Raw genomic sequence first — 24,596 nt, forward strand, 5'->3', positions numbered from 1 at the left:
ACTTCCAGATCCCTCTTAAGCTTCAAAACTGAAAGATCCCTGTTCTGCATCCTTATCTGCAAGGTGAAAGAAGAGAGAAATTGTCTCCTGCCATTGAAAAGATAAGTCACGTTGGACTCTTCTTCTTTAGAAAACTCTCTAGTGCCATTTATCAATTAATTACTAGGTTGCATTTATGCCCATTAATTCCCCCTGCTGTCTTTCATTTTTGGAAAGGTCTGTGTTGCTCAGGATCTAATTGTCCTGGTTTTATATTGCTTTCTTTTTCATTTTCAAGTTAAGTGGATGCCAGCATCTTCTAAGGCTGCGCTTGTATTTTCCTTGCAGATTTCTTTGAACCCCCCCCTTCTCCTCCACCCTGGCCGTGTTCAGTGTGGATTTGGCTGGGTTTGGGAGAAGTGGATTAAACTACGTGGCCCAGGCTTTAAATCCTAATTGTGCTCCTAAATCAATCATTGCTGGAGCCCAGAAAACATTCTCTCCTGAAACTTTTTACACTGAAAACTACAGTTTCAAGTCACCTGCAGCATGCTACGGCTTTATATCAATCTTGATTCATTGTTTGGGTCCAAATAACCAAAACAGACAGTTCTGAAAAGAAAAGCTTCAATTCATTCCCCTCCTCCCCAAACAGTTTGGTATCTACTTCTCAAACAACATTTCTTCCATTGCTTCACTTCAACTTTAAACACAAAAGTATTTATTTTAAGTAGAAAGAAGTTCCCAAGTAAACAAAATGGGCTTATTTTCTTCAAATGATTTGCCAGAGAAAAATGGAAAAATACACCTTTCAGATAAGTCCAAAAGAATGTTTTTCTTCAGTTCAATCACTTAATCACAARGCTTTTCTCACCCCTCTACCCCACAATCGTCATCCCTGTGTCGCTGAAAAGCGCAGAAATGCTGCCATTTAAACCCTGTTTCAGCAAGAAAGGATTTTCTAATCTTTTCACTGTTAACTAAGGCAGCTTTTAGATACCTGAGCAAGGTCAGTCCCTAGGGCAAGGTCCTCTATGCTCAAACTCAGCAGAAGAGCTTGGCATTTCAGGGTGAGTTTCCCAGGGCACTCAATGGATTTTGGAGCACAACCTACTGAAAGCCAATTTGAAGAAAAATTTTTGAAAGTCCCCTGACTTTGGGGAGAAAGAAAAGAGATTTGATTTTTCTAATACATTTAAATTCTGTGGGCTCCTATTGGGATTCAGATGAGTTTGGTGGGTACAGATATGAATGTGTCATGACCCAGGGTGTTAAAGCCAGCCCACATGAGTTCTCCTATTGCTATGTCTCACTGGGCACCAGGAGAAGAGCTGTAAACCAAAAGGATGGCTTTCTTCCAAGGTGTCTTCAACCAAGACCAGCAGTGGGGGGTTGTCTCACCTTGCTTTTGTGGATCTGGGGTGGCCAGACACCCTTTACCTTAACTGAGGAGAAACAGCCATGTTTGTGGGTTATCTCCTTCATTTTAACCACCTAAGCATGAGCTAGATCATGCTGATTGCATTCTACTGATGACCCCAGCAGCCCAGACAGCTAGGGAGAGGTATTGATGTATTTGGTACCTGAAGTGGGGCAGTGTTATCCTGGCTGTCAAGGAGACGCTGCAGCAGCTGTGTGAAAGTAGTAGCTTGTAATATGGAATATTGTAAGATGGTAATCYCCTGGTACATGGCATTTGGGCAGATGTCCATGCTGCCCATGGGGGCTGTCACACCRGAGAAGACTGGAAAATCTTGACCACAGATTTCAGGGACTATAGGGGAGATGATCCTGGTTGCCTTGCTTTTGTTGTCATTGATAAGTTCTTCCAAAAGAAGAGGACCAATGCTCAACCTCAAGAAGTGAAGTGTGAATACAAATGCATCTCTCAAATGAGGTGCCTGGGGTTGGAAAACAGTTTCATCTAGTCTCATTCTTCACATTAGAAGCACATAAGCATTTTTGGCCCATTTTTAACTTCAGGTTCACCACAGAAATTGCTCCCTGAGGAAAGCAGAGTGGGAGAGATATGTGCACTCTATGCCTGAGGGGTGCAGAGGATCAGCCAGATGAACAGCCAGGGTGAGACGTCTTTCAAGCCAAGGAGAATGTGGCTACATGGGGACATGCACTGGGCTCCTCTCTGGACAGCAGAGTGGGGAAATCAGGGGATGAGGCTAATGTTCTTCTTTCATAAATATACTGGCATCTCTCCATCCTAAGGAAGCCAAGGATCAGCAAAAGCTRAATATTAGTAGAACTAAGACTTACAAGCACAAACCGCACTGTCAAAGGTAGAGAAATTTTATGCCTGGATTTCACAGGCTCCAAATAATTCCTGGGTAGCACTATGGTCTTGTTCCCGGGGTAGAAAGGGACAGATATTTAAAAATTCACTGTTGGAAAGAGTATAATGGTTGGGTAGTGGTGAGGGGTGAGTGGAAAAGGATTGGTAAATTGGTAGAAGGGAGGTAACAGAGCAAAATCCATGCCAATACAAGGCTGGTGTACTTGTTAYGTCTTCAAATTAAGGTTGAAGCACAGGTCTATGCAGGCTCTTACCCCGGCGGTGTATTTTACCTGAAGCGAGCAGAAAAAAACCATCCCAGCAAAGCAGAATTGCAGAGGGGCTTTGAGGTTGTCTAATTAGTGAGTCTCATTCCCCATTTTCCACTGAGCACCAGTGGCACTTGAAAGCAGCTGCCATTGACGGTGGCTTTGTGACTGCTGCTTCAGTGTGCAGCCTTCAAGTAGCAGCAACCCATGGAGAGAGGYAACTAACCTTTCTTTTTCAGTGGCTAATGACAAAATGTGCTGTTTGAAAGCCTTCCTGAATTCTAGGAAGAGGTGGTGGTGGGAGCAGAAAATGCAGCGCTCATTTGTTAGATCTAATCTCCCGCTCATAGAAGAGAGCTCAGCTCACAGCGTTCACCCTTCAGGGACAGAATTGGGGAAGGAAAACTGCCAGGTGYTGTTAACCCTCAAGATGCTTCATCCTGTGACCAAAACCATTRCCTCTGGGGCCATCCATGTAGTGATCCCACTTGGGCCCTGCTCACCTTGCATGAGGTGGGAGGTGTGTTTCCATCAGAGGGAGGGTGGAGAGGGCTTCTCACTCAGCAGCCTCGTGGCACGGTGGAATAGAACAGATAAYGGATTAATCAGCTTAGAAACAGTGACGTTTCAGGGGTCTTGTGTCCAACAGGACACCTTYCCAGTTTAGAATCTTACGCTACATCAGTTCTACAAATTCCCTCATTTTGCAGGATCAGTTATTGTAGGGYAATACATCCTTCTCCCAGACTTCACTGCTGTGGCAAGATTTATTTGCATGCATCCCAGCTGGGCTGTATCAAACGTTCACTCCTGCATTACCAGGCCACAAGCCAGCTTTGTGTTCAATGTTGGGTTCCTCCCCCATGTGGAAATGTGTTGCTCTATGAATCCAGACCCTTGGAGGCCCAAAGCCCAGGCCATCCCGTAAATATGGCCTTGGTGTTATTTTTATTATGAAAAGGCAGGTATTTTATGGAACYAAAGCTGCTCTTGCCAAGATCTGGAGAAAGTACCATGGGGAACATTCTTGAATTTCCTTCTATWTCCTCTGTCCCAGGGTACCTTGGTGGCAGAGTCACTGAGATAGACCAAGCTGATATCTGTGGGATAAGGCAAAGATCTGTACGGACAAGTGGATAGAACTGACACCTGCAAAGGATTTAAGAAGGTTCACTGGAGCCTTGGCCTTTCTGAGACACATGAAAGAGGACAAGAAGGAATAATCTACACCTGCTGTTTTGAACCCTTTTTCTTTGTAAATCTCTCTCTCTCCCTCTCTCTCCTTTTTTTTCTTTTTTATTTTATTTTATTTTTTTTTACTATGAAAGGATGAATCCCTAAGGCTCACAGGTGTTCTTGAGCAGTTGAACCTACATTTCTTGGGTATGTTGTTCAGATTCCCTAGAAGATCACGAGTCCCTTGGGAATTTGTAGGCTGGAAATCTCTGGAGGAGAGAGAGAAGGATGGAGAGGAACTTGCAGGCTGACTCRTGGAAGAATGTATCTGGAAAAAGGAGCAGCTGCTGCCGTGCATTAAACCTGCCAGTTTCTTAGCAAAGCCTTTTTCCTAGAGGGATATCAGGGAGCTTAAATAAATCACCTGAAAGGCCGGAAAGGAAAGGGACTGTGTTCTGCCTTGCTCAGAGAGAAAGATGTCCATGACGCGTGAGGGCACCTGGCAGGCAGGCAAGCACTGTTTACATGGTGACTCAAGTAGCTCTGCATCTGCAGAGACACGTGAGAGCAGGCTGGTGGAGCAAGTGCTCAGCATGACAGGTGGACTTCAGCCCCTGCAGAAGGTGGGTTGAGGAGATGTGGCACCATCCTTTGGAGTTTTCTGTGTGCTTGTGAGGGCTGTGCTCTTCCACAGTGCCTGCTGTGGCCATGGCCCCCTTGTGCACAAATGCCAGACTTGGAGGACCAGAAAAAAAGTGGATAGATACTGTGCAGGATGGGAATTGTCCTCCTGGACTGAGGATGGGCATACTAACTCCGTCCATCCCACCCTACTGCAACCCTTGCATCTTTACTCTGCGTGTAGATCTCAACTTTACYGCCCAGCACTCTCCAAACCAGATTTGAGACTGCCAAAGAATGATTAGTTTTCTTAGGAAGCTGGGGAAAACCAGACTTCCTTTTGCCTTCAGTCAGCCTCGCCACCTGGAWTTTAATTTTCTCTTCCAGATCCTCAGCCAATGGCCCCTTCTTTCCCAGCTCCAGGTGAGAAGGCCAGAGAGCAAAAACCATCCTTTGCTCTGGCCCTTTGCCATTCATATTTTGCAACACCAGCTGTTGCCTAATTTACTGCACAAACCTTTACTCGCCTTCCTCTTCTCTGCTCTCCCGCTCCTCACTCCCCATCCCCCCGACCTCCTTCTCCTTTGTCTTTAGCCGATGCCAAGCCAGAAGCCTGACAGCCAAAGAGATATCATAATTTCCTTCCTGGCAAGGTAACTGCAGAGGTTTGGGTTGTCTGAGGACTTGCACAGTAAAAAGGGGGAAGGAAGGATGAGACCYGATTTGTAAAGCTATCTACAATTTTGGAGGGCTGTTTGGACTGCCCAAGGYGTATGCTGCGTTGTGGCTCCTTCTAGAAGGCAGCAGATTTGGAGATGAGGCTTCATCCTCTTCGACTGAATAATTAGTGCTGCTTCCGTTTTTGCTAAGTCCTCCATGGGGATGCTTGCATGCTCCTACAGAGCCAGGGGGAGGAGGGTGTCCTCTCTGCTCAGACAGCGTGAAGGAGGACACAGTGAGGCTTCCTTTACAACTAGACTGCTAGTAGGCCATGTGCTAATGCTGRCACGCTGAGCTTGCTTAGGGCTGAGACCAGGACTGTGGAGCCTCCTAGGAAGGCATGGACACCCTGTGCACCACCACTCTCGACCTGTCTGGACAAAATGATAATAATCCAGCTTGATGGGTGGCATTCTCCTCCATTTCRCACAAATGATACTTGCTCTCCTTTAATGCCTGCCTTAAATAACTTGCAGGGCGTTTCTGCAATTTCGGCAAAGGTGGAATCTGTATGTGTGAATGGGAGGAGATGGAGTGAATGTGTAATTGGGCTTAATCTTCCCGTACTCAAGGAAGCAACAAAATATTTCTCTTTGTCTATTTAGTCAAAACACGACAACATCATTGCTCTRCTGCTCAGGAACAATAAAGATGCAAATAATGTCAACATCTCCTAGGCTTTTGCCAGGACAGTTACTGGGGAGAATATTATTACGTTCTGATTACTTTGTATGAAATCCACTATCAGTGCCTGTACGTGGCTTTACTCCTCAAGGATGTTGAACTAAATTGGAATGAAAATGAGAACCACCATCTCTGCTGCTCGGTCTCCATGCTCTCACTGAYGTTTTTGCTCTGGAGGGAGAGTGGAGGTCTTTAGCAGTGCGGTGGGCAGATGTATGTGTAGTTTGTGTTGCGTGACTTGTGCATTCGTGTTTCTGGGTAGAAGGGAATGCAGTTAATAAATTCCCAGTCTCCTGCCACTTCTTTCTTGGCTGCACTGGGACTGTTTAACATATACTGGTTTGTAGAATGATAGAAAAAGTTATCAGCATTTTGCAGCTGRTTTTCCTTTCACTAGGATGGGAACATTTCTTGGGCCTCGTTTTCCTTTGGGCATCCATGGGACATGCTCATGCTTTGGAGACTTGTTGGAAAACAAGACAAAAATCTCAGCCTTGAAACAGCAGGAGTGCAGAGCCTAGCTTGTGTGGGATTGACTCCATATAGAGAAAGGTCATACAAAGGGGAATTCATCAGCCTTTGCTATCTGAGAGACTCAGTAATCATCAGAGAGGCCCCTTCTTGGCTTGCAGTCAATGAACAGCACAAAATATCTAGAGACAGAACTCTGATGGATGAGTAAAATACCAAGGTAGGGTACAGGGTATAGGGTAAGCCATGTACTTCATCCAGGAAGGTCCAAGGTGACTGTGATAGACACAGAAACTTGAGATGGACCAGCCAGCTCCCAACGTCTTGCTGACTGACCATGACATTGATATCCATGCTGCCAGTGATGCTTGGGGCTTCTGCTCAGCTCAAATCCAGGCTCTCCCGCCTTCTACCTTGTTTAGGAAGAGCTCAGGTGTTAGCCTGAACTCCCAAGTTCTCCAGCGGAGAAGATTCAGCTCAGACTCTGGACAAGATGAGAATGAACTTCCGTGCAATGGTGACTGCGAGACAGCATGTAAGGACTTAACTCTAAGCAATGATACACCTGCAACCAGCATGGCAGGGTTGCTAACCTAAATGTTGGATGTTTTTATGGGCTATGTCATGCATGAGCAGAAGAGGGGACRTTGGGTCTGAACATCTCCTCCCTCTCTCTACCACTACTACTAACTAAATTCCCAGTTTTACCAGTTGTTCCAGGAAATATCTCTGGTCAGTGCAACAGATTCCCCTGCCTTTCAGCAGTCTTTGTCTGTTACACTGAAAACTAATGCAGGAAAAAAAATACCTAAAATGCGAGGTTTAATCTGCCGCCCTTCTCATATCCCACCAAACGCTGGTGTTGGTAAGGGAAGGGTGGAGGCGTCAGTGGCACAATGGGTTGTGGCTGACTGAAAGTGCTCATGAAGCTACTGCGAAAGAGAGCATCAGCAGCAGCCCCCGCCCTGCTGGTGATGGGATTGTGGGCTGAGCTGTGATGAAATGGCTGGATGTCACAGCCACCTTTTCTTCTGCAGGAATATCAAAAGCAATTAAAACCCTTTACAGGAGAAGGTTGAAATAATAAATGCCCAATACAGAGGCAGAGAGATGGGATGAAGAATTGGGCATGGAGAGGTGGATTGGGTTGGATGGGGATGCATGAGGTGGTCCATGTGTGAGGTCAGGGAGAGGGAGCTGGAAGGTCAGATGACCTTTGAACAAGCRAAAACATAACTCAGTGCTGGCTGAGAAAGCTGTAGGGTTGGAGAARGACTGCACTGAGGATGCAGGGTGACCTAGGAAAGCAGGATTACGTTGTTCCAGCCTCCATATCTCTTACTGAAACGAATGACTTGCTCGATCCTGGGTATAGGGTGATGGTGGGTCTGGGTGGCCTCGCTGTCCTGGGAGGATCCAGGAGATGGCAATGTGTTATATACCAGTACAGAGACAGACACCGTCAATTCTTTTCCCCAAAAGAATTTGTTACCCATCAACAACAGCCACGAACTGCTCATCACCTGTGACGCTGAGGGCTGCATCATATGACTTTAATTACTGTTGATAGGAGGCAGTGACAGATATTTATCCAAAAAAAGAATCCCTTGCTCCTGAATGAAATATTCAGCTGAAAAGTGAATGACACCTCTGATAGAGGAGCTGGAAAATTCAAGAAAAGAAGTAAAATGATGCATGTTAGCTAGATATCTAGTATATGGATGAAGTTCATTTTCTGATATCTAATGTAGGAGATTTTCTCGGTGTCAGTGTGCTGTTCTTAATGTACAGAGGGAATGATTTCCTGATAGCGTGGGCAGGTTAACAAAACTCTGGTTTCCAAACACTCTCTCCCCTGCCCTATCCCCAGAATAATACTAATATGAAGGTAGAATGAAACTTTAAATGGAAAGATTTGATTTCTTGCCAAAAAATTTGGAAACGAAATAAGATGTTCCCTTTGGTTTGGCTTAWATTGAAATCTTCTTTTGGATTTTGATTGTTGAAAAGTTTTTCTTGGAAAGTGACAAAAGACTCATATTTGAAATATGAGAGTTTTCCTGAATATTTCATCAATTCCCAGCATGAGAATGAGAGATGATGAAACTAGAGAGGTTTCCTTAGAAAAAAGAATTTCAAGGACATGTCCATTTTTCAACCCTAGAATATTTGGATCTGAAATGTTGTTCTGCTCTACCAAACAGACAGATACTGTGTCTGCCCATTTCCCCCTTTGGCTCAATTCACGTTTCCCTCTCCCTTCTCAGGGAAGGAATCCTACGCTATATTTTATATCTCAAACCAATTAGTTTCAAAGGGATTTTTGGGTTTGTTGGATTTGTTTTCCCCCAGAAGCATGAGGGCTAAAGGCTGCACTCTGGCGTGTACCTGCTTTATTGAAAAAGTCAGGGAAAAAGGTCTTTAAAATCTGAAGGGGGGGGGGGAAAAGTATGTGCCTATGTCTATTTTGAAAAGTGATTTAGGTTCCTAAGTCATTTCGGTACATTTGAAAGTGCCTTGTCCAAYTCTGCTAGCGACATACAGCCTTTTGCTGCCTGTCCGCTATAAATCACAGCTCCCCCAATGGCCCCTTTGGTGCAGCCTGTTCTGTGGCGCGTTTCGGAGCTCGGCTTGTTTCTGTCTCTAGCACCGCTTTGTTGCCTATTCTTTAACCAGTTCGTTCTCCAGTCGGTGCTTTTTCTTCCTTCCTCTCACTCCCCGGCCTTCACTTCAGCCATTTATCTCACAGATGAAACCTGAGACGCTCTTTGAAAAAATTGGAAGCTGTAACAGCCGACGAATTCATTTTCCTTCTGATACCACAGTACTGATGACTTCAGAGAGGTTTAACAAATCACCTGAATCTGGTCTCTCATCCCCGCTCTTGCTCTGCTGCCTTTAGTCAGGGTTCCTGGGTTTTCCAGTGTCCACATGGTTTTCAGTGGTGTTGAACTTGCCAAATGTGATTGAGAGGTGTGAACTGGTAAGTGGGGGAGATGATAGATTATCTGTCTCACTGTCAGACTTACCTCCACCCTCGAGAGGATGACAGCTCTGGGAGGAGCACAGAAGGGTTTGACCTTTCCTTTTGGCTCCAGCATTATACTTCCCAGGGCCTCACCATGATGGTAGCCCCGAAACACCTCTCTGGACGTCAAAGTCTCCTACTTGTTTTGCCATTCTCAGCTGTATTCTATGTAATTCCAGAATTGTTTTCTATCACATGCCCTCTCCCTCCTCCATGCCTCCCWCCTCTCCAGCCCTGGGGCCCCATCCCCCAAGACATGGGTACTTAGAACCATTCAGACTCCCTTGGATTTCCAAGATGATGCTGGACAAGAGGCAGTTCATTTTGGATGAGAAGCTTGAGGGCAAGTGGGACACCCAAGACCATCTCCAAGAACTCTGGATGCTACATGTGGGGATTCAGCTCACTAAAGGGCCAGTTCAGTTACCTAAACATACCTACTGCCATTGAAACACCTGTAGGTATCCTGCCTGGCCTCCAGCTGCCCCATGTAAGCGCCCAGATGTGCACCAAGTGTTTAAGCTCCCATTTAATCATTGGATATCTACAGAGCCACTCAGCTCCCCCTAAATTAGACCTCTATCTCTAGTCAATGGTACAGTCCTCCAAACTCCCTTGACTGTGTTGACTAGGTCTCCAAAGTCTATAATGGGTACTCAGACACCTGGTGCACATATGGATGCCTACATGGAGATGTGTAAATACGCAGAGTGGAATCTGTGAGTTAAATCCCACCTGTGGTGAGTGAAGAGTGATTTGTACTTGACTCGCTTTTGAGCCACACTCAGATTCTTGGCTGTAACTTGGCAATGCGTTTGTTGGGCAGAAGGTGAAGAAAGAAATCTCTATCCTCTCCAGCTTTCATTGTAGGCCAAGATGACTAATGGAGCTGGGGGTCTTCCAGGAAACTTGGATAAATACAAGCCTTGCAATATGATCAAAAACAATTGAGCTATTGTGCCTTAAAAGGTTACCACCCATCAGCTGAACGATGAAAACTGACCTTGCACATTTTTATTTAGGGTGTACTCGTTTTAGCCACTGGGGAGCGGTGGTAATTTGCTCATGTTGYGTCACGGCCCTGGAGAGATCCCTATGAAAAGCACCTTGCATTGGTTCAAGAACCATCTGGGTGGAGCATTGGTTCCTTCATTCACTGTAGAGCCTTCCAGCACAAAGCAGCTACTGAAGTTATTTAAGGACTTGAGCTACTGTCCAGAAGGAATATGGGCAGCTACCCCTGCACTGTCCTGCATCGCTCAAGGCAATGATGAGGGGCACTGCTGTAGATTTCAAGGGCTACAAAATCAGGCTTAAGTACACCAACATCCAAGTGAGTCYCAGTCAGGAAGCAGTTGCCTGATGTTAATGGGTCTTAAATACATATTTCAGCTTACTTAGAGAGTTACCAGGCAGGAATACTTTCCTTACGTCCTTTGCCACCCATACTTCTCCAATCTCCTTGCTAGCTCCCCAGCTAGTTGTTCCCCCTCATGACAAATCTTTCTTCTTTTTTGCAAAGGCAGTGTCAGCACAACTGTCCATTAGCATGGCTAGTTGCACCCCCCACACACAAGCAGTACTTGAGCAAAACAGCCTGGAATGGTTGTTCTTATCTTGTGTTTATTGCGTGCAGAAGGGAATGGATTCCTTGCTGCTAATTGCTGATGTTCTCTGCAATTTGTTGCACATTATTTCTTTTTTGCTTCTCTAATTAATGATTACTTTGTGTTTTCTCTGCTTATTTTGTGGCTCTCTCTTTCCTCAGCTCAGTTTCTTTGTTATATTTTTTTGTCTGATGCTGCTTCCCCGCCTCCAACATCTCAAACCATCGTCTGTTTGCTCTCTTGGGGGACTTTTTACAGCTAAACCACTTCTGTTTTCAGCACACCAAGTTTTYTTTTTCATCTACTTCTCTGTTTTTTGTTGTTGTTGTCCTCTTGATTGCTTTCTCCCCAACTGTTCCTTAAATGCTCCTTGCATTTCTACTTTCAGAATGTACAGAAATTGTCCAATCTACTCCAATTTGGACTCAGGTTTGCGTTTCTAGAAATTGCCTTGAGTTTTCTGCATTGTTTTATTTTTACAGACACTTCTAGCTGAGGGTGTTTCAGGCCAGGGATGGAACTGGCAAGTCATGAGGAACTGTGGATGTGTAATGGGAGGGTATCCAGGAAGACTAGAAAATGCCATCCTCGTCCAGAATTGTTGACATCACTAGCTGAATATGGAGCCCGTGATTCAAAAAACACATTGACAATCTGGAAAGCGTTCAGAAAAGTGCCACTGGACAGATCTGAGTTGTGAGAAACCCACTTTCTAGGGAAAGGCGTGGGTTATGTGTCAACACGGATTTTACTGTGCCCATAGTTGAAGCCAACTGCAAGACAGCTCTGAGGCATAAATGAAGTAGATTTGGCTAGCACAACAGCTTTCTCAGGCTACTAAAGCTCAGCASTGCTCTAACAAAGCTATGATTTAGGTCAGATCTTGCTTGGGCAGCTGTGCTGAACATGGACACAGTGAGCTCAGCTATGCCTCAAGAAAAACCTGCAAGTATGTCAGTGGTGGCAAAAAGAGCCCTGGGCMGAGGATTTCCACCTCCTGGCCTATTTGCTTTCCTCAGGTTATGGCTCTGCTATGGCCTGCAGAGCTCCTCCTGGCTCCTGGGGATGGGTGGTTTCTTGCCTGCAACTCAACTGTGTCTTAGCAGGGGTTAATTGCATGGCACCGCTTTCCTTCATACCCGTGTTGGGATGAGGGGAAGTTGTATGAGTTGGAAGAAGGATAGACTCACACAGCTGTCCTCAACCGCACAAGGAGTTCGGGTCTCATCCAATGTTGTTACCTTTCACAGCCTCCTTAGACGTGGTTCTGTGGGAACATGGACCCCTCTCACTCGGCAGGAGACTGATGACAGCTGCAGGAGATTTTTCATGCTCTTCTCCCTGCCTTCCTCCATTCTCCTTTCTCAAGTACCATGTGTCTTTGCTACTGCCTGTTTGAGAAACGCGAACCTATGCACTTCACTCCACAGGAGCAGCAGCTCTGCCACCCTCTCGTGTCTGGCCTCACTGAAGTGCCTGCGCAGCGCAGGTCTGCAGCCAGCCTGGACTGACCTGCATCTCTCTTCCCTCCATCCACGATCACCCAAGGATGTGAGGGGCAAGAAATTAACTCCTAAATGTGAGAGGTGAGCTGTGTTCCTGTTCTGAGTCAGATGCAAAAAAGCTTTCCGAGCCAGCTCGGCAGATTGTTCTTGCTTCAAGGGACAARGCGGTGAGTTACTCTCTGCTATGTATGGAAGTTTTTATTTTTACTTGGTTTGCTGACCAGCTGGGTGCTGAAATGTGAGCAAGCAAATGCACAAAGTATAAAGCTTACTTCACTTTCTGGATGTACAGCTTTTGCTATGGCATTTTCACAACTGTATAGGTTGAGGCCATGGCATGCAGTCATGCTATAAACATTAGGATAAGCCAAAACTGTCATCTTCAGATTCTCAATATATTGCCTTGTCCATCGGACAGTTTTTGTCATTTTGCAGTGGCAAAATTTGGCCCCAGATGATGGGCTGTAAGTTGGGAAAGGGCAACTCTGCCAGCTGCCCAAGCTAAAGTCAATACCATGGTTTAACACAAGCAAACAGCTTTTCTTAGCTGAAGATCCCAAAGACTCAGCCAGTCTCTGGTATGTACCTCCCTTCCATCAAGATGCAGTAGGTAGCACTACTTGCTCTCTTAGGAAGTCAAATATTTCTTCCATATCTTGTGYAGCAAGTCAGAGATGGCAGAGCAGAGAAGCCAAGAATCTAAATCTGTTGCCTGACGATCTAAGCACCCCAATATCTAGTTCTTGTAAAAGTATTGGAAATTTTGTAAATTCTTGTAAAAAGTAAAAGCTTGCTCAACCCAAAACAGTTTCCAAATGTGTCTTGATCCTGGTGCTTTAGAGTTAGGGAAAATAAGATCCAGAGTGAGGCCCAGCTGTTGACATCCATGGCAAGGACAYGGGCCGTGGTAGCCTTGGCCACACACAGCATGCCCTGCTTGGAAAGGCAGTAGTGCTCGTTCCTGCCAAGGAGTCTACCTTGTCACTCCAACTTGAGCAAAAACTGAAAATATTGTGTGAGTCCAGGTCCCCTTTGCTGTAGTCATGTCTTTACTTAAACTGCCCAGGCTGGATACACTCGTGAAGGGTTCAGCTGATGGAGAAAGGGAGGTTTCTGATGGTATTAGTTGGTGAAACGGTCACCCTTGACACTTCTACAGCAGGACAGCTGTGGATGTGGCAGGGAAGGACAGGGATGGACTCCATGCCCATAAACAGTGGCTAACGGGGCACAAATACCTCCATCATCTCAATCAGGCCAGGGAAGCCACTGGCAGGCCTAGGTCTATTGGTATCACCCACAGCATTCACAAGGATGTATAAGGGCCATGCCTTAACCCTTTATTCTCTTATCTTCACAACCTCACTAAAATATGGTCTTCTCTCCCAGCAGCTCCAGATCTGCTGTGTTCGGTGAGGGGCAAAGCTGTTTCTTGCAAAGGAACATGACTGCCCAGGGATGGACCTTTACCTGTAGCTTCCTCTCTGCACTCTCTAATGGGCGCAGTTAAGTACCCTGCCGTGCTGTGGCAGTAATGGACTGTGGCAATCTAAGTGTTTCCCTGGGTAAATGTTTAGCATTCCCCATCTGCTCCTTTAAAATAATGCAATTTAGCCTAATTTTTGGTGTCAAGGCATTTGGTTAGGGAAATTATATTCTGTCACTAAGGTGTCAGGCTTGTCTGGTTTTTAATAAAATTATGACACCCTGTGCAAGACAGTAAATGAGTAGTGCCTGTGTTCAAGCCCTGCTGCCGACCGGCTATTTTTCCTGCTGTCCCGGCGTAAACACTAGATGACAGTCCTGCAGGAGCAAAGCAAATTCGTTGTGACTAAGAATCACCTGCCACATGGCTGGGAACAGTGGGATACAAATATGTTCCGGCATTGGCAGCAGGTCCCGCTTGAAAGGGTTTCTGGGAATAAGCGGCTAGGCTGGTTTGGAGGTGATTTATTCTTAACCCTTTCGAGGGAGGAGGAGTAAATTTGTAGGTGAGGTCTGAGCTAGGGCTGGTGAAAGGAAAGACAGTGGAACCTGCTGTGGAGAGCTGGTCAAGAAGGAGAAAGGTGAAGGGGTAAAATAGAGCCAATTTCCCAAATATCCAGTGTGTTGCAGAAAAGGAAATGGAAGGACTAGGGAATGAMCAAAGTCTTTTGAGATAGAGAGTAAGTGAATTAAGAAATGCCTTGCAAACTCTAGACAGTGAAGATTCAGTTTAAAAATAGGGGGTTGGAAACCCATCCTTTCCTTTTTTAAGAATACCCCATGCCCACTGAAGACTTTGAAACACGACTCTTCAGATGGAGGATGTGGGCCTTTCCATCCCTGGCTTTCCAGCCATGGGAAGGAGAACTTCTRCAAAACCCCCATCTCCAGACAGATGGGAAATAATACTTTTTTTATGGAAGAGAAAGGAATTTCTTGCACTTGAAATAGATAAATATAGGGAATGGAAGTCACACCTGACCTGCATTTTGCCTGACCACTCAGATGCAGGGCTGGAGGAGAAAGCAAGCTCTATTTGCAAAATACAGAGCTGTACCCAAGCTAGTGGCTTAGCCAGTCCTGCTCTCCAGCGTTGGGGGCAGACCCATCACTGAACGTGGTGTTTACATGCACCTGCTGTTCTCTCAGATCATCCCACTGTGAGTCTTTTCCTTCATAAGCAAACTGTGCCAATGAGGAACATATGTTAAGTAAAATCCTATCACCCAAATGGAGATTTAATGCACTTTTTGATACAGGGCCAGCTCCCTGCTGGCTGTAAATTGGCTTTGTTCCACAGACTTCCCACTGCTGGGTGTTGATGGAGCCACAGTGCTTTACACCAGTGAAGAACCTGGCCCTCGATTACTCTTAGCCTTGGAACTGATGGATTTTATATTCCAGAGCTGATGGACTGCCTTTCCTTGAGAGAAAACCCCCAGTACTGAAGTGTTCCCTGGGTTARGATTGATTCTGTGGTAAGATGGCCAAATAGGTCAACTGTGCTGGAGATGGGACTGCTGGGTGCCCTCTTTCAGGTCTGAGCCAGCTGTGAGACATCCTAGAGCTGAGGCTGCCAAGGTCGCACCTGAATTTCTATACCTGACTCAGGAGTTCCAGTTCCATGGGAAAGACTGAAGTTTCCATTGCCGAAAGGGCATTTCTGGATGTTTGCCTCTGAACAGGTGTCACATTTGTGATCAGTTCTGTTACTCCCATCTCCTTATGACCCGTTTTTACTTTATACTTTCCACTGATAGATACAATACTGCTTCTGGGGCAGACTGAGGTAACTCCAAGGTGCAGACAGTAGAAGCTGGGAAAGATCACAGAGAATTCTGAGAAACAATTTTGCAAGTTACGGAAAATGCCTTCCTTTTTTCTTGTCTCCTCTTTTCTTTTCCTTATGACTATTTTAATATGGGCCTCTCGAGAAAAAGCAGACTAAGGCATATGTACATTACAGGGGCCTGTTACATTGCCAGTGCTTAGCTTGCTCAATTAACTGGAAAATGCAGAATTCGCATGCAATTTCACTATTGAGAGGGGAAAACCATCTCTGGCAAGAGACCAATATTGGTTTAATACCTAGGTCTAAAATAAGACTGGTAAACAAATAGAAGGTGCTTCTGCAAAGGGCAGAGGGGGATGCTTCTTGGGGGGAGGGAATGTCCAGTGCTATTGCTTTAGTGGAAGGGAAGGGAAGGGAAGGGAAGGGAAGGGAAGGGAAGGGAAGGGAAGGGAAGGGATGAGGCAGTGAAATTCAGTGCTAGCTGATAGGAAGGCATCTACATTCAGAAAGATTTCAACTGATCTTTGTATGTGAAAATCTACAACATTCAGATGAGATCTTTACTGCAGCTTTATAACTAGCCCCTGATTTTAGACATCCAAAATCCATTACCTTGGATATTGGCTCTGCTAAGTCCAGCCCACCAACTTACAGCCTCTGAGATGGTAATACACATCTCCTGAATTTGCAGAGTGGAGGATTTTAGTTTCCAGCAGCTGGAGACTTACGAGACTCTGGGGCCTTAATAAGGTACCTGTRTTAGATGCTTACCTTTTATCCCATCTCCAACACCAAGAATGGACAGTTTGAGCTCTCACATGCTCATGAATCAGGAACATCCCCCAAACCACTGTGTTTCAGCAAAACATTTCAGTTTCAGTGAATCAGGATTTTCTGATGAGGTCTGATTTCACCAAGAGGATCTTGCAGTCTTGTTGAGTCACAGAAATGGCTGGAGAGTGCTGGATGTCACCACGGGTAGATCTGGAGCCACTACTACTGACATGAAGGGTGTGATGTGCCAGTTAGGAAAATCAGATCTATGCTTCTGGGGGCTTTCTCTCTGTTTGATACTATTCCAATTTCTCAGAGCGTTACAGAAAAGGCTGTTCCTGGTGCTACACCAGAAAAGCGTTTTTTTAGACCCTGCCATAAAACTTTCTGATGCCAAAAACTTTCTGAGAGAGATTCAGCTCCAGATTCAGACCCCTAAGTTTAGCCCTGTACTTGCAGATGTCTCCTAGGAGTGAGGGTTGAAATTCAGTGGAAGTCTGAGYCTGGAGAATAATTCTGCTCACTCGGGAGCAGACACTGTGTCAAACAAATTGCTTTCCAAACTCCATTGTGTTTTTAGCAGGGATTTGATTCAGYTTCCTAAAGACAGATATATATTCACATTTGAGATGTTCAGAGACGTCTGAGACATCCACACAGAGCTTGCAGACCAACAGAGACCTTCTAGTGTGGTGGCTGGAGGTACCATGGGGAATATAAAGTATCTTTCACATCATTTGCCACATTTAAGCAATTGAATTGAGCACTGAGATCACGCAGAGATGCTTACATTTAGGTGTCTGAATCTAGGAGCGTAGGCCCCTCTTCTAACTCAGCCTGCAGCATTGGCATGCGGGGTGGTGCCAGGCACAGACACGCTGTGATCACAGACTGATAAGAAGACTCCGCAGGGAAATCTTGCTGGTCTCCGGCATTTCCACCTGGCGTCTTTATTCAGATGAATGGGGGAAGACACCAAAGGACTGCAGGGCCCTGATGTGTAACAACCATAAGGGACCTTTTTGCATCAAGGAGCAGCTGTGTGCAGCAGCTGTGTGGTGACAAAAGGCCATTCGAGTTCATAGCTATTCTCATCTAAATGCAAATATTGTCATGTTTTTAGCCAGGGAGGGGAGGGGTGCATTCCTGGCTCAGTGCTTGGAGCAACCTGGGTCCCCAGTCCTTCTACAATCGCCTGTCCAGGTAGATCCAGAGTGGAAAGCGGACCATGGGCTGTTCACACAGCTGTTATACCTGTATGCCCCATGTCATATTTTCTATCATTTGTCTTCCCATTTGTTCTCCTGCTTTGGAGACACTTTTCTGACTCCAGAGCTGAGAGACTGGGCTGGGGCAAAGTGTCAAGGGCAGACTTGGCATTTAGACACGTGCCAGACCATAGGTGATTTGAGCCCTTGAGTCTGGCCTCATTACTGTCCCGTGTAACTGCTTGACTAGGGATGGGTCCAGTGGTCACACACAGTCCAGTCTATTCAAGCATCGCAAAACTGACAACAGAATTCAGACGGAGAAAAATACAGCCTGAAAAGCTTTCAATATGCTTTGGAAAGACAAGAAGAGGGACCTAAAGGCTTCAGTAGTGATTTAAGACCTTACAAGGGCAGAGAGTATAGTATATTGGGTGGGAAAAAACCTCAGTAAAATATCACTCCAGTAACTCACCCGCAGCATCCATTATACTGTTCCAGAATGAGGAGCTCTCAGCTAGACATGGCTTGTAAAAAAAGCCTTTCCAGAGGAAAGCGTTTGCATTTCCCTTGGCYTTCTCATCCTCAAAGGTGGAGTGAGGGCAGCTCTGTGCTGGGGGTAGACACTCCCTTTCAGGCCTGTGGGCGAACGGGAGCTTTGGACTTTGCTCTGTTTTCTGTAACTCTGCAGGGATACCATACACCACCAAGTGAAAGAACAGCTCTTTCCCTACCTGGGCCAGCCTTCCTAGTTGTTCTTGTCCTATCCACTCATGGCTTGCTGTCAGTGGTCCACCAAAGTCATTGACCTTGAAGARCTGAAGAATGCACTTCTACCAGTCTGTTATTCTCAGAAGAAAATATTCCTTGGTCTGGTTCCAAAGTCTCACCATTGCTCAGCTACAAGAAAATTGTGCTTTGTGAGCCCTTGATTCCCTTAGCTAGGTCACCAGGGCTCCCGACAGCCTTGGCACCTGAGTTAGCTGCTCTTCTGATGTTATACTTTCTTGACAATGTACCAAATGTCCAGGTGACATCTCTGTCCTATGTGTATGAAGTTTACTTGGTAAACACACGAACCAAACCTGCACTCAGGCTTTGTGGGAGCAAGTTTATCTATCTTTGTTGTCAGTTTATTTAATAAATGTCTTGTGTTTGAGCTGCAATGCAATTCTTTACTCAACCTCTTTTCCCAGACTGTCAAATTAGCTGAACCTTTCAATCATTTTCCTATCCCTGACCACAGTTTGGTCAGGAAGCTTTGAATTATTTTCTTGCAAACAAGGAGACAAAGATAAGACAGTCAAATATCTGGCTTAGTAAACACACGTTACCTCAGCAGCAAAATTAGCCCTGCAGACAGGACACAGGACTACTCTAATAATCCATTGCTAATTCATCAGCATGGTTTTGCCTCTATAGGAATAATCAGCAGACTCTAGAAAGGAGTTTATTAGTCAATCAGTCCCAGTGATTACATTTATCTTCTGAGCACACATACACATGCATAAAGTTGCTTTTTAATAGGGCTCTTTCAGCCTCTGCTGCTAATGGATGAAAATGAAGAAAGATTATGTTGGCACAAAGATGTGACCAGGTTTAGTGAGATGGCATCAGGTCAGCAGAGAGATGTGTCAGAGGTTTTCCTCAGGGCAGCGTTTGGTCTYGGTATCTGCAGGTCTGAGGGACCGAGTGCCGGAATGGGGCCGTGTGGGATCATCACTATTGTTGGATCCTTCACCAYCCTGGCCACTGGCACTCCTTCCTGTTCCTCCACAAAGCTTGGTGTTGACTTATCATAGACCACCAGGATGAAACATGAAGGTCACGGCAAGATCCCTTACCTTGCAGGTTCCTGCAGCCAGGTGTCTGCTCAAAACATTTACAGATACCCAACTCCTCTTCTCCTCAGGGGCCCATGGGCCAAACACCATGGCAGGGGGACACCTTTGGGGACATGTCTGTAAAATAGCTTGTTTCTTCCTTGTGGTGTGTGTTCCAACCCGAGAGTGAGAGTCTGAGCCCCACTGACGCATGGGACATGACTCATCACTGAGGAAGCTGGTCTAGATCTAGCTAAAAGAACTTTCTCCTGAAGAAAACAGCTCTTCAGCAGAATGGAAGTTTCTGTTAGCCAAGCATATTTTTACCACTGTGTATCTACCTTTAATGAGGAATGGATATTTTTTAATTAGAAGTTTGAATGGAAAAAAAAAATACTTCTTTCTTTTTTCTCCTTTTTTCATTTTTTGTTTTAACACCATTTTTTTCTGCATACCTTTTCAAGTTAAAATTAAATTAGCTTTTCTTCAGCTGAAGCATTTAAGAAGACCAAAAGGCATTTGCCAATCATCTCCCACAGTGATATAGTCATCAAGTCAGTTACCTAAGGAGCCCAGCATGATCTAGTGGGGTACGGTGTGAGAGCTTACAGGAGAAGTGCAAGAAGAGAGGAGCCTGGAAGAAACTAATTAAGAAAGCTTAAAGATGATGGGAAACTCAGAGATTTCCTGGAGAAAATAAATTGTTGAAATTCTCAGCTGACATAAATCAGTTTAACTCTATCCACCTTCATAAAGCAACATTTATTGATAGAGCTGACGAGCTGACCCAGGGTCTCTATTTTCATTATCTGTGTGATTACTATTCGTTTTTAATTGTGTCTGACATGCAAGGTCCTTCGGAGATGGCGATGAAAAGAGTGAACCACCTGGAGAGCAGGACAACATGACACACGTTCTAGTGGGAAATCCTAGTGTAAAACTTCTAAAAATATGAAACATTCCAGCAATCTTGTAGTCAGGACTGGATTTCAGGAACAGCAAGGGCCGTGCCAGGCTGGGACAACCTTTCATATGGACTTGTGCAGGCCAGCATGGCCAAGCAATGGTCAGAGCAGAGCACAGTTGAGTTTTTCAGGGCTGGCTGACATGCTGAGGAGTTGGAAGGACAGGACCATCAGACAGGAGATGTGTTTGGAGGAATCTCATGAAGTTCAATGAGGGCAAGTGCAGGGTCCTGCACCTAGGGAGAAATAACCCTAGGCACCAGTACAAGCTGGGGGCTGACCTTCTAGAGAGCAGCTCTGCAGAGAAGGACCTGGGAGTGCTGGTGAGCAAGTTGACCATGAGCCGGCAATGTGCCCTTGTGGCCAAGAAGGCCAATGGTCTCCTGGGTTGCATTAGGCAGAGGGTTGCCAGCAGGTGGAGGGAGGTGATCCTGCCCCTCTCCTCAGCCCTGGGGAGGCCTCATCTCGAGTACTGTGTACAGTTCTGGGCCCCCCAGTACAGGAGAGACCTGGAGCTACTGGGGAGAGTCCAGCATAGGGCTACGAAGATGATCCGAGGGCTGGAGCACCTGCCCTATGAAGAACGGCTGCAAGAGCTGGGTCTCTTCAGCCTGGGGAGGAGAAGACAGAGGGGGGATCTGATCACTGTGTACAAGCACCTGAAGGGAGGGTGTCAGGGGGACAGGGACAAACTCTTTTCAGTGGTGCCAAGGACAAGAGGCAACGGGCAGAAACTGAASCACAGGAAGTTCTGTCTGACTTTAAGGAAAAACTTCTCTACTGTGAGAGTGACGGAGCACTGGACCAGGTTGGCCCGAGAGGTTGTGGAGTCTCCTTCTCTTGAGATATTCAAAACCTACGTGGACATGATTCTGTCCAATGTGCTCTAGGAGACTCTGTTTGAGTGGGGAGGCTGGACTAGATGATCTCCAGAGCTCCCATCCAACCTCAACCGTTCTGTGATTCTGTGTGAATACTCTTTGAGAATGGGCACAATCCTTCATCCCTCTAGAGCAGCTTGTTCTCCCAGGCCCTGAACTAGGGTGTTTATGAGAGCTCATTGCAACCTGGGACCCATCTGCACAACTAGAATTATGTAATGGTGGGTGCTCTGCACTGGAGAGAAGCGAGGAGAAAGACCTTCCCATTGCTGTCCTCCTTCTTGTACCTTTTCCCGAGGCATTGCATTTGGCTCACGTGCAAGGCAGTAGACAGGGCTAGATGGACCTTTATAATGGCTTAGATCTTCTGAATGATTTAGAAATGCTCACTCAGGAGTGCACCTGGGCTCATCAAGCCTATTTGCAACTCAGAGCATGGACGGATTTGGCTTGTGACCACCTGCACCCAGGGTTGTGGGCATACCCCAATCAGACAGAGAGTTAGCTGGGATGATAGTTCTACTGCTACCAGGGCAGCCCACTGTGTGACCAATGGGTTTGGAGATACCACAGCTTGAAAACCAGCAGCACCTGATCCCCGTTTGTGTCAGTATTCTCACCAATCATGGTTTCCACAACTGATGATGTAGCCTGGAGACTTCCTAACAAAGTCAAGTGTAGACATGACCACTCTGGGAGGGTGCATCCCTTAAACCTTTGCTGACCTATAGGATATCATGGTTTACTCTCTCCTAACAGGCTAACAGGAGAGAGACACTGGTCCTGAAACCCCAAGTAGGATATAGATAGCCTTGCTCCAGTTTATCCAGTAATATTTTTTAATGTACAAAGCCTCACGGATCCTCTTTCCAAGTAATAGCAACACAAAAAAAGAAGCAACGTTTTAAAACAAAGCAAAACAAAATAAAACAAAAGGCAAACCAAAAACATAACTGTGCAAATAAATACCCTTTGCAATCTGGATGTTTTATAGTTTGGGAAACATTCTGAATGTACAATCCAAGCAGTTATATTGCCAAGGAAATGTCACATAAAAATGGAAGAATCATAGCTTAGATCAGGGAGATAAAAAAGGACAACACAACCTAATCAGATGTGACAGATGCAGCCCAATTCAACATAACAGCCAGAGCCAATGGGGATTTGCTTGCAGAACACACCCCTTGCTCCCCCTCAACCTCCTCATCTCATTCCAATAGTCAGACTTGTGTTCATTTAAAAGGAAAATAAATTGCTTTAAAAAAAGCTCTCCGGAGGTGCCCAGTGTGTTAATGAGAGGGCAGAATACTGCAATCTAATTGGGGCTGGGRATGGTCTCCCAGAAACACCCTCACGGGCACGTGGGTTTTGCCTTTTATTGATGCAAATATAAGTGAGATGGGGAGAGTGCCAGTCTGTTCAGGTTTGCTCCTGGGGTCATGGCAAGGAGAGAGGACACGACCAGCCACGGGGCTGCCAAAATTCATAGTCAGGCACCCTGTACAAATCAGTGATGACTGCTATGGGGACTACCAGCCCTTCTTGCATGTATAACTGGGGGTGGGCTATGAGCTAAGCAGCAGCTCGCACCATCTGTGGGTTGATATAAAAAAAGCCATTTACAGGCCTTGGGGTTGAATTTGTCCTGCCTAACTTAACTACCTACAGTTAATGACAATAAAACAGACCAACAGGTTTGTTGCAGGATGGTTCTCTGTGCTGCCATTTTAGGGATAATAGAAAGTGACTGGCACCTCTGATGGGTGATTTACCAGTCCTTAAATAAGCCCTTATCCCTATTCTTAGACCGGCTCAGTGAAGAATGATCTGGATGGGAACTCTACCCCCTCTACCACTGCTGCTGGTTCCGCTACATGCTGCAAATGGTTTACTGGTAGCTCCAAGTTCTTAACTTGTTTTGAAAATGTTTTTGAAATGAAGTCAACAACTTTTTACATTGGCCTTTATTTGCAAGAAATAAGCATCCTCATCGGGTGAGATGGAAGCAGACAAGAATCCATCCATTAGCCCAAGGAAGTGGAAAGTAGGTGAGCAGCAGCACCTGAGCAGCAGTAGCAGGTTTTGCTGCTACTGTTCACCTGGTCTGAGAACAAGGAGATAACCCTTCTACAGGGATGTTACTTGAACCGCAGACCAGCTGGAGTGCAGCTCAACTCAGGTAAAGGAGAAATGMAAAAAGAGAACCAGGTAAAACCAGGAACTCTCCCATTTTGTACYATTCTGGGTATCCTGGGGGAAATGAAAAAGGCAACACAGCCAGGAGAAGGATGGCAAAGARGCTTTAGTGCATCAGTGGATCAAATACGTGCAGAACAGGGCCAGTCCCCTGTGGTGGTGTTACCAGTGCCCTTGCYGATAGCAAAGAGCAGTCATGGTGTCACCAGCTTAACGCTGACTAAAGCAGTCCACATTATCCCTTTGCTGTCCCTTGACTGGGAACCCTCTCCAGAGCCTGTTGAGATCTCTTCTTCACTCTGTCCCCTACACAGCAGAGAGGACCTGATACGGGGACCCAGAGCTGGGTCTTTTCACTCGTTTATAGCTCCACCCTCTTACTCCCACCTTTCTTGAGAGAAAGATGCTTTTGTCCTCAGCAGAGTGGAGGAATGCCTTTGGGGGCTGCTTTAGAGGCCAGATAAAAGTGGGTTTTTTTATTATCTTTTTTTTCCAGTTTGTTCTAATTAAATACTCTAAGCTTCTCTGGAAATGATCATCACCTATTTAATGGCTCATTKATTTTAGGTGTTGCTTTATTTTCTTTCTCTCTTTTTCTTAACAGTGTATGTTCATCACTGTTGCTGCTATCATATCTAGTGATGGATACAGGAGAACACGTTTTCTGATGGGAAAGCACCTGAGCCCTAGACAGTATAGGTAGTGATCCTGCCTGTGGCCATGGAGCAGAGCAAAGTCATGCTATCATCAAGTACATATTGAACAGTAGTGTGAAAATGGGGCCATTGATGCAACAACCTGGAGGAGTGATACGAAGCAAAACCAACCATCGAGCCAAACAGAGGAAGAGGAAATAAGAAAGAGGATTTGAGATTGACAGAAGCAGTTTAAAGCTTCATTGCTGCTAAACTACATGGCCTAGAGGAGAAGGCAGAGTGCCTGCAATGCAGCATGCTATTTGCACACGTACACACATGCACATGCACRTGTGCCTTCTCTTTCTCAGCATTTCTGTAACATCCACAATTCAGTAAGACGTCACATAGGTTGCCCTGCTCCTTGAGGTTGGGGAYAGCTGCAACTACACAGGGAATGGAGTATTTATGGAATATGTCCTCGTAGGAG

The 24,596-nt window shown here is 45.7% G+C and overlaps 1 protein-coding gene across 13 annotated transcripts; it reads left to right on the forward strand.

Moving 5' to 3' along the window:
- On the forward strand, nucleotides 1-23,123 carry LOC146590368 (uncharacterized). 13 transcript variants are annotated; one of them, XR_014897014.1, is made up of 8 exons: nucleotides 1-2,061; nucleotides 3,593-4,334; nucleotides 4,720-4,755; nucleotides 4,927-4,985; nucleotides 6,630-6,742; nucleotides 11,325-11,791; nucleotides 12,093-12,210; nucleotides 13,740-14,053. XR_014897014.1 is itself a non-coding variant. In XM_085314644.1 (7 exons), the coding sequence occupies exons 2-7, from the start codon at nucleotides 4,188-4,190 to the stop codon at nucleotides 23,092-23,094; spliced, it is 486 nt and encodes a 161-aa protein (XP_085170770.1). In that variant the 5' UTR covers nucleotides 1-2,061; nucleotides 3,593-4,187; the 3' UTR covers nucleotides 23,095-23,123. The 13 variants fall into 13 exon arrangements, 9 of the variants coding, with proteins under 9 accessions (XP_085170770.1, XP_085170769.1, XP_085170766.1 ...); XM_085314644.1 differs by lacking the exons at nucleotides 11,325-11,791; nucleotides 13,740-14,053 and adding an exon at nucleotides 23,082-23,123; XM_085314643.1 differs by lacking the exons at nucleotides 11,325-11,791; nucleotides 13,740-14,053 and adding an exon at nucleotides 18,298-18,651.
- The last annotated feature ends 1,473 nt before the right edge of the window (nucleotides 23,124-24,596 follow it).

Source organism: Rhea americana, unplaced genomic scaffold, assembly GCF_003343005.1.
Source record: "Rhea americana isolate MKP2758 unplaced genomic scaffold, rheAme1 scaffold_41, whole genome shotgun sequence".
In the NCBI taxonomy this organism is placed as follows: Eukaryota; Metazoa; Chordata; class Aves; order Rheiformes; family Rheidae; genus Rhea; species Rhea americana.

What these genes read in the sequence shown, in the direction of transcription:
- LOC146590368 (XM_085314640.1), top strand. Translation starts at nt 4,188, where the DNA reads ATGTCCATGACGCGTGAGGGCACCTGGCAGGCAGGCAAGCACTGTTTA. An exon ending in CCCTTCTTTCCCAGCTCCAG is followed by an intron (nt 4,756 to 4,926) that starts GTGAGAAGGCCA and finishes CTTTGTCTTTAG; the next exon opens with CCGATGCCAAGCCAGAAGCC. An exon ending in CCTCCATTCTCCTTTCTCAA is followed by an intron (nt 12,211 to 13,736) that starts GTACCATGTGTC and finishes CTTCTCTCCCAG; the next exon opens with CAGCTCCAGATCTGCTGTGT.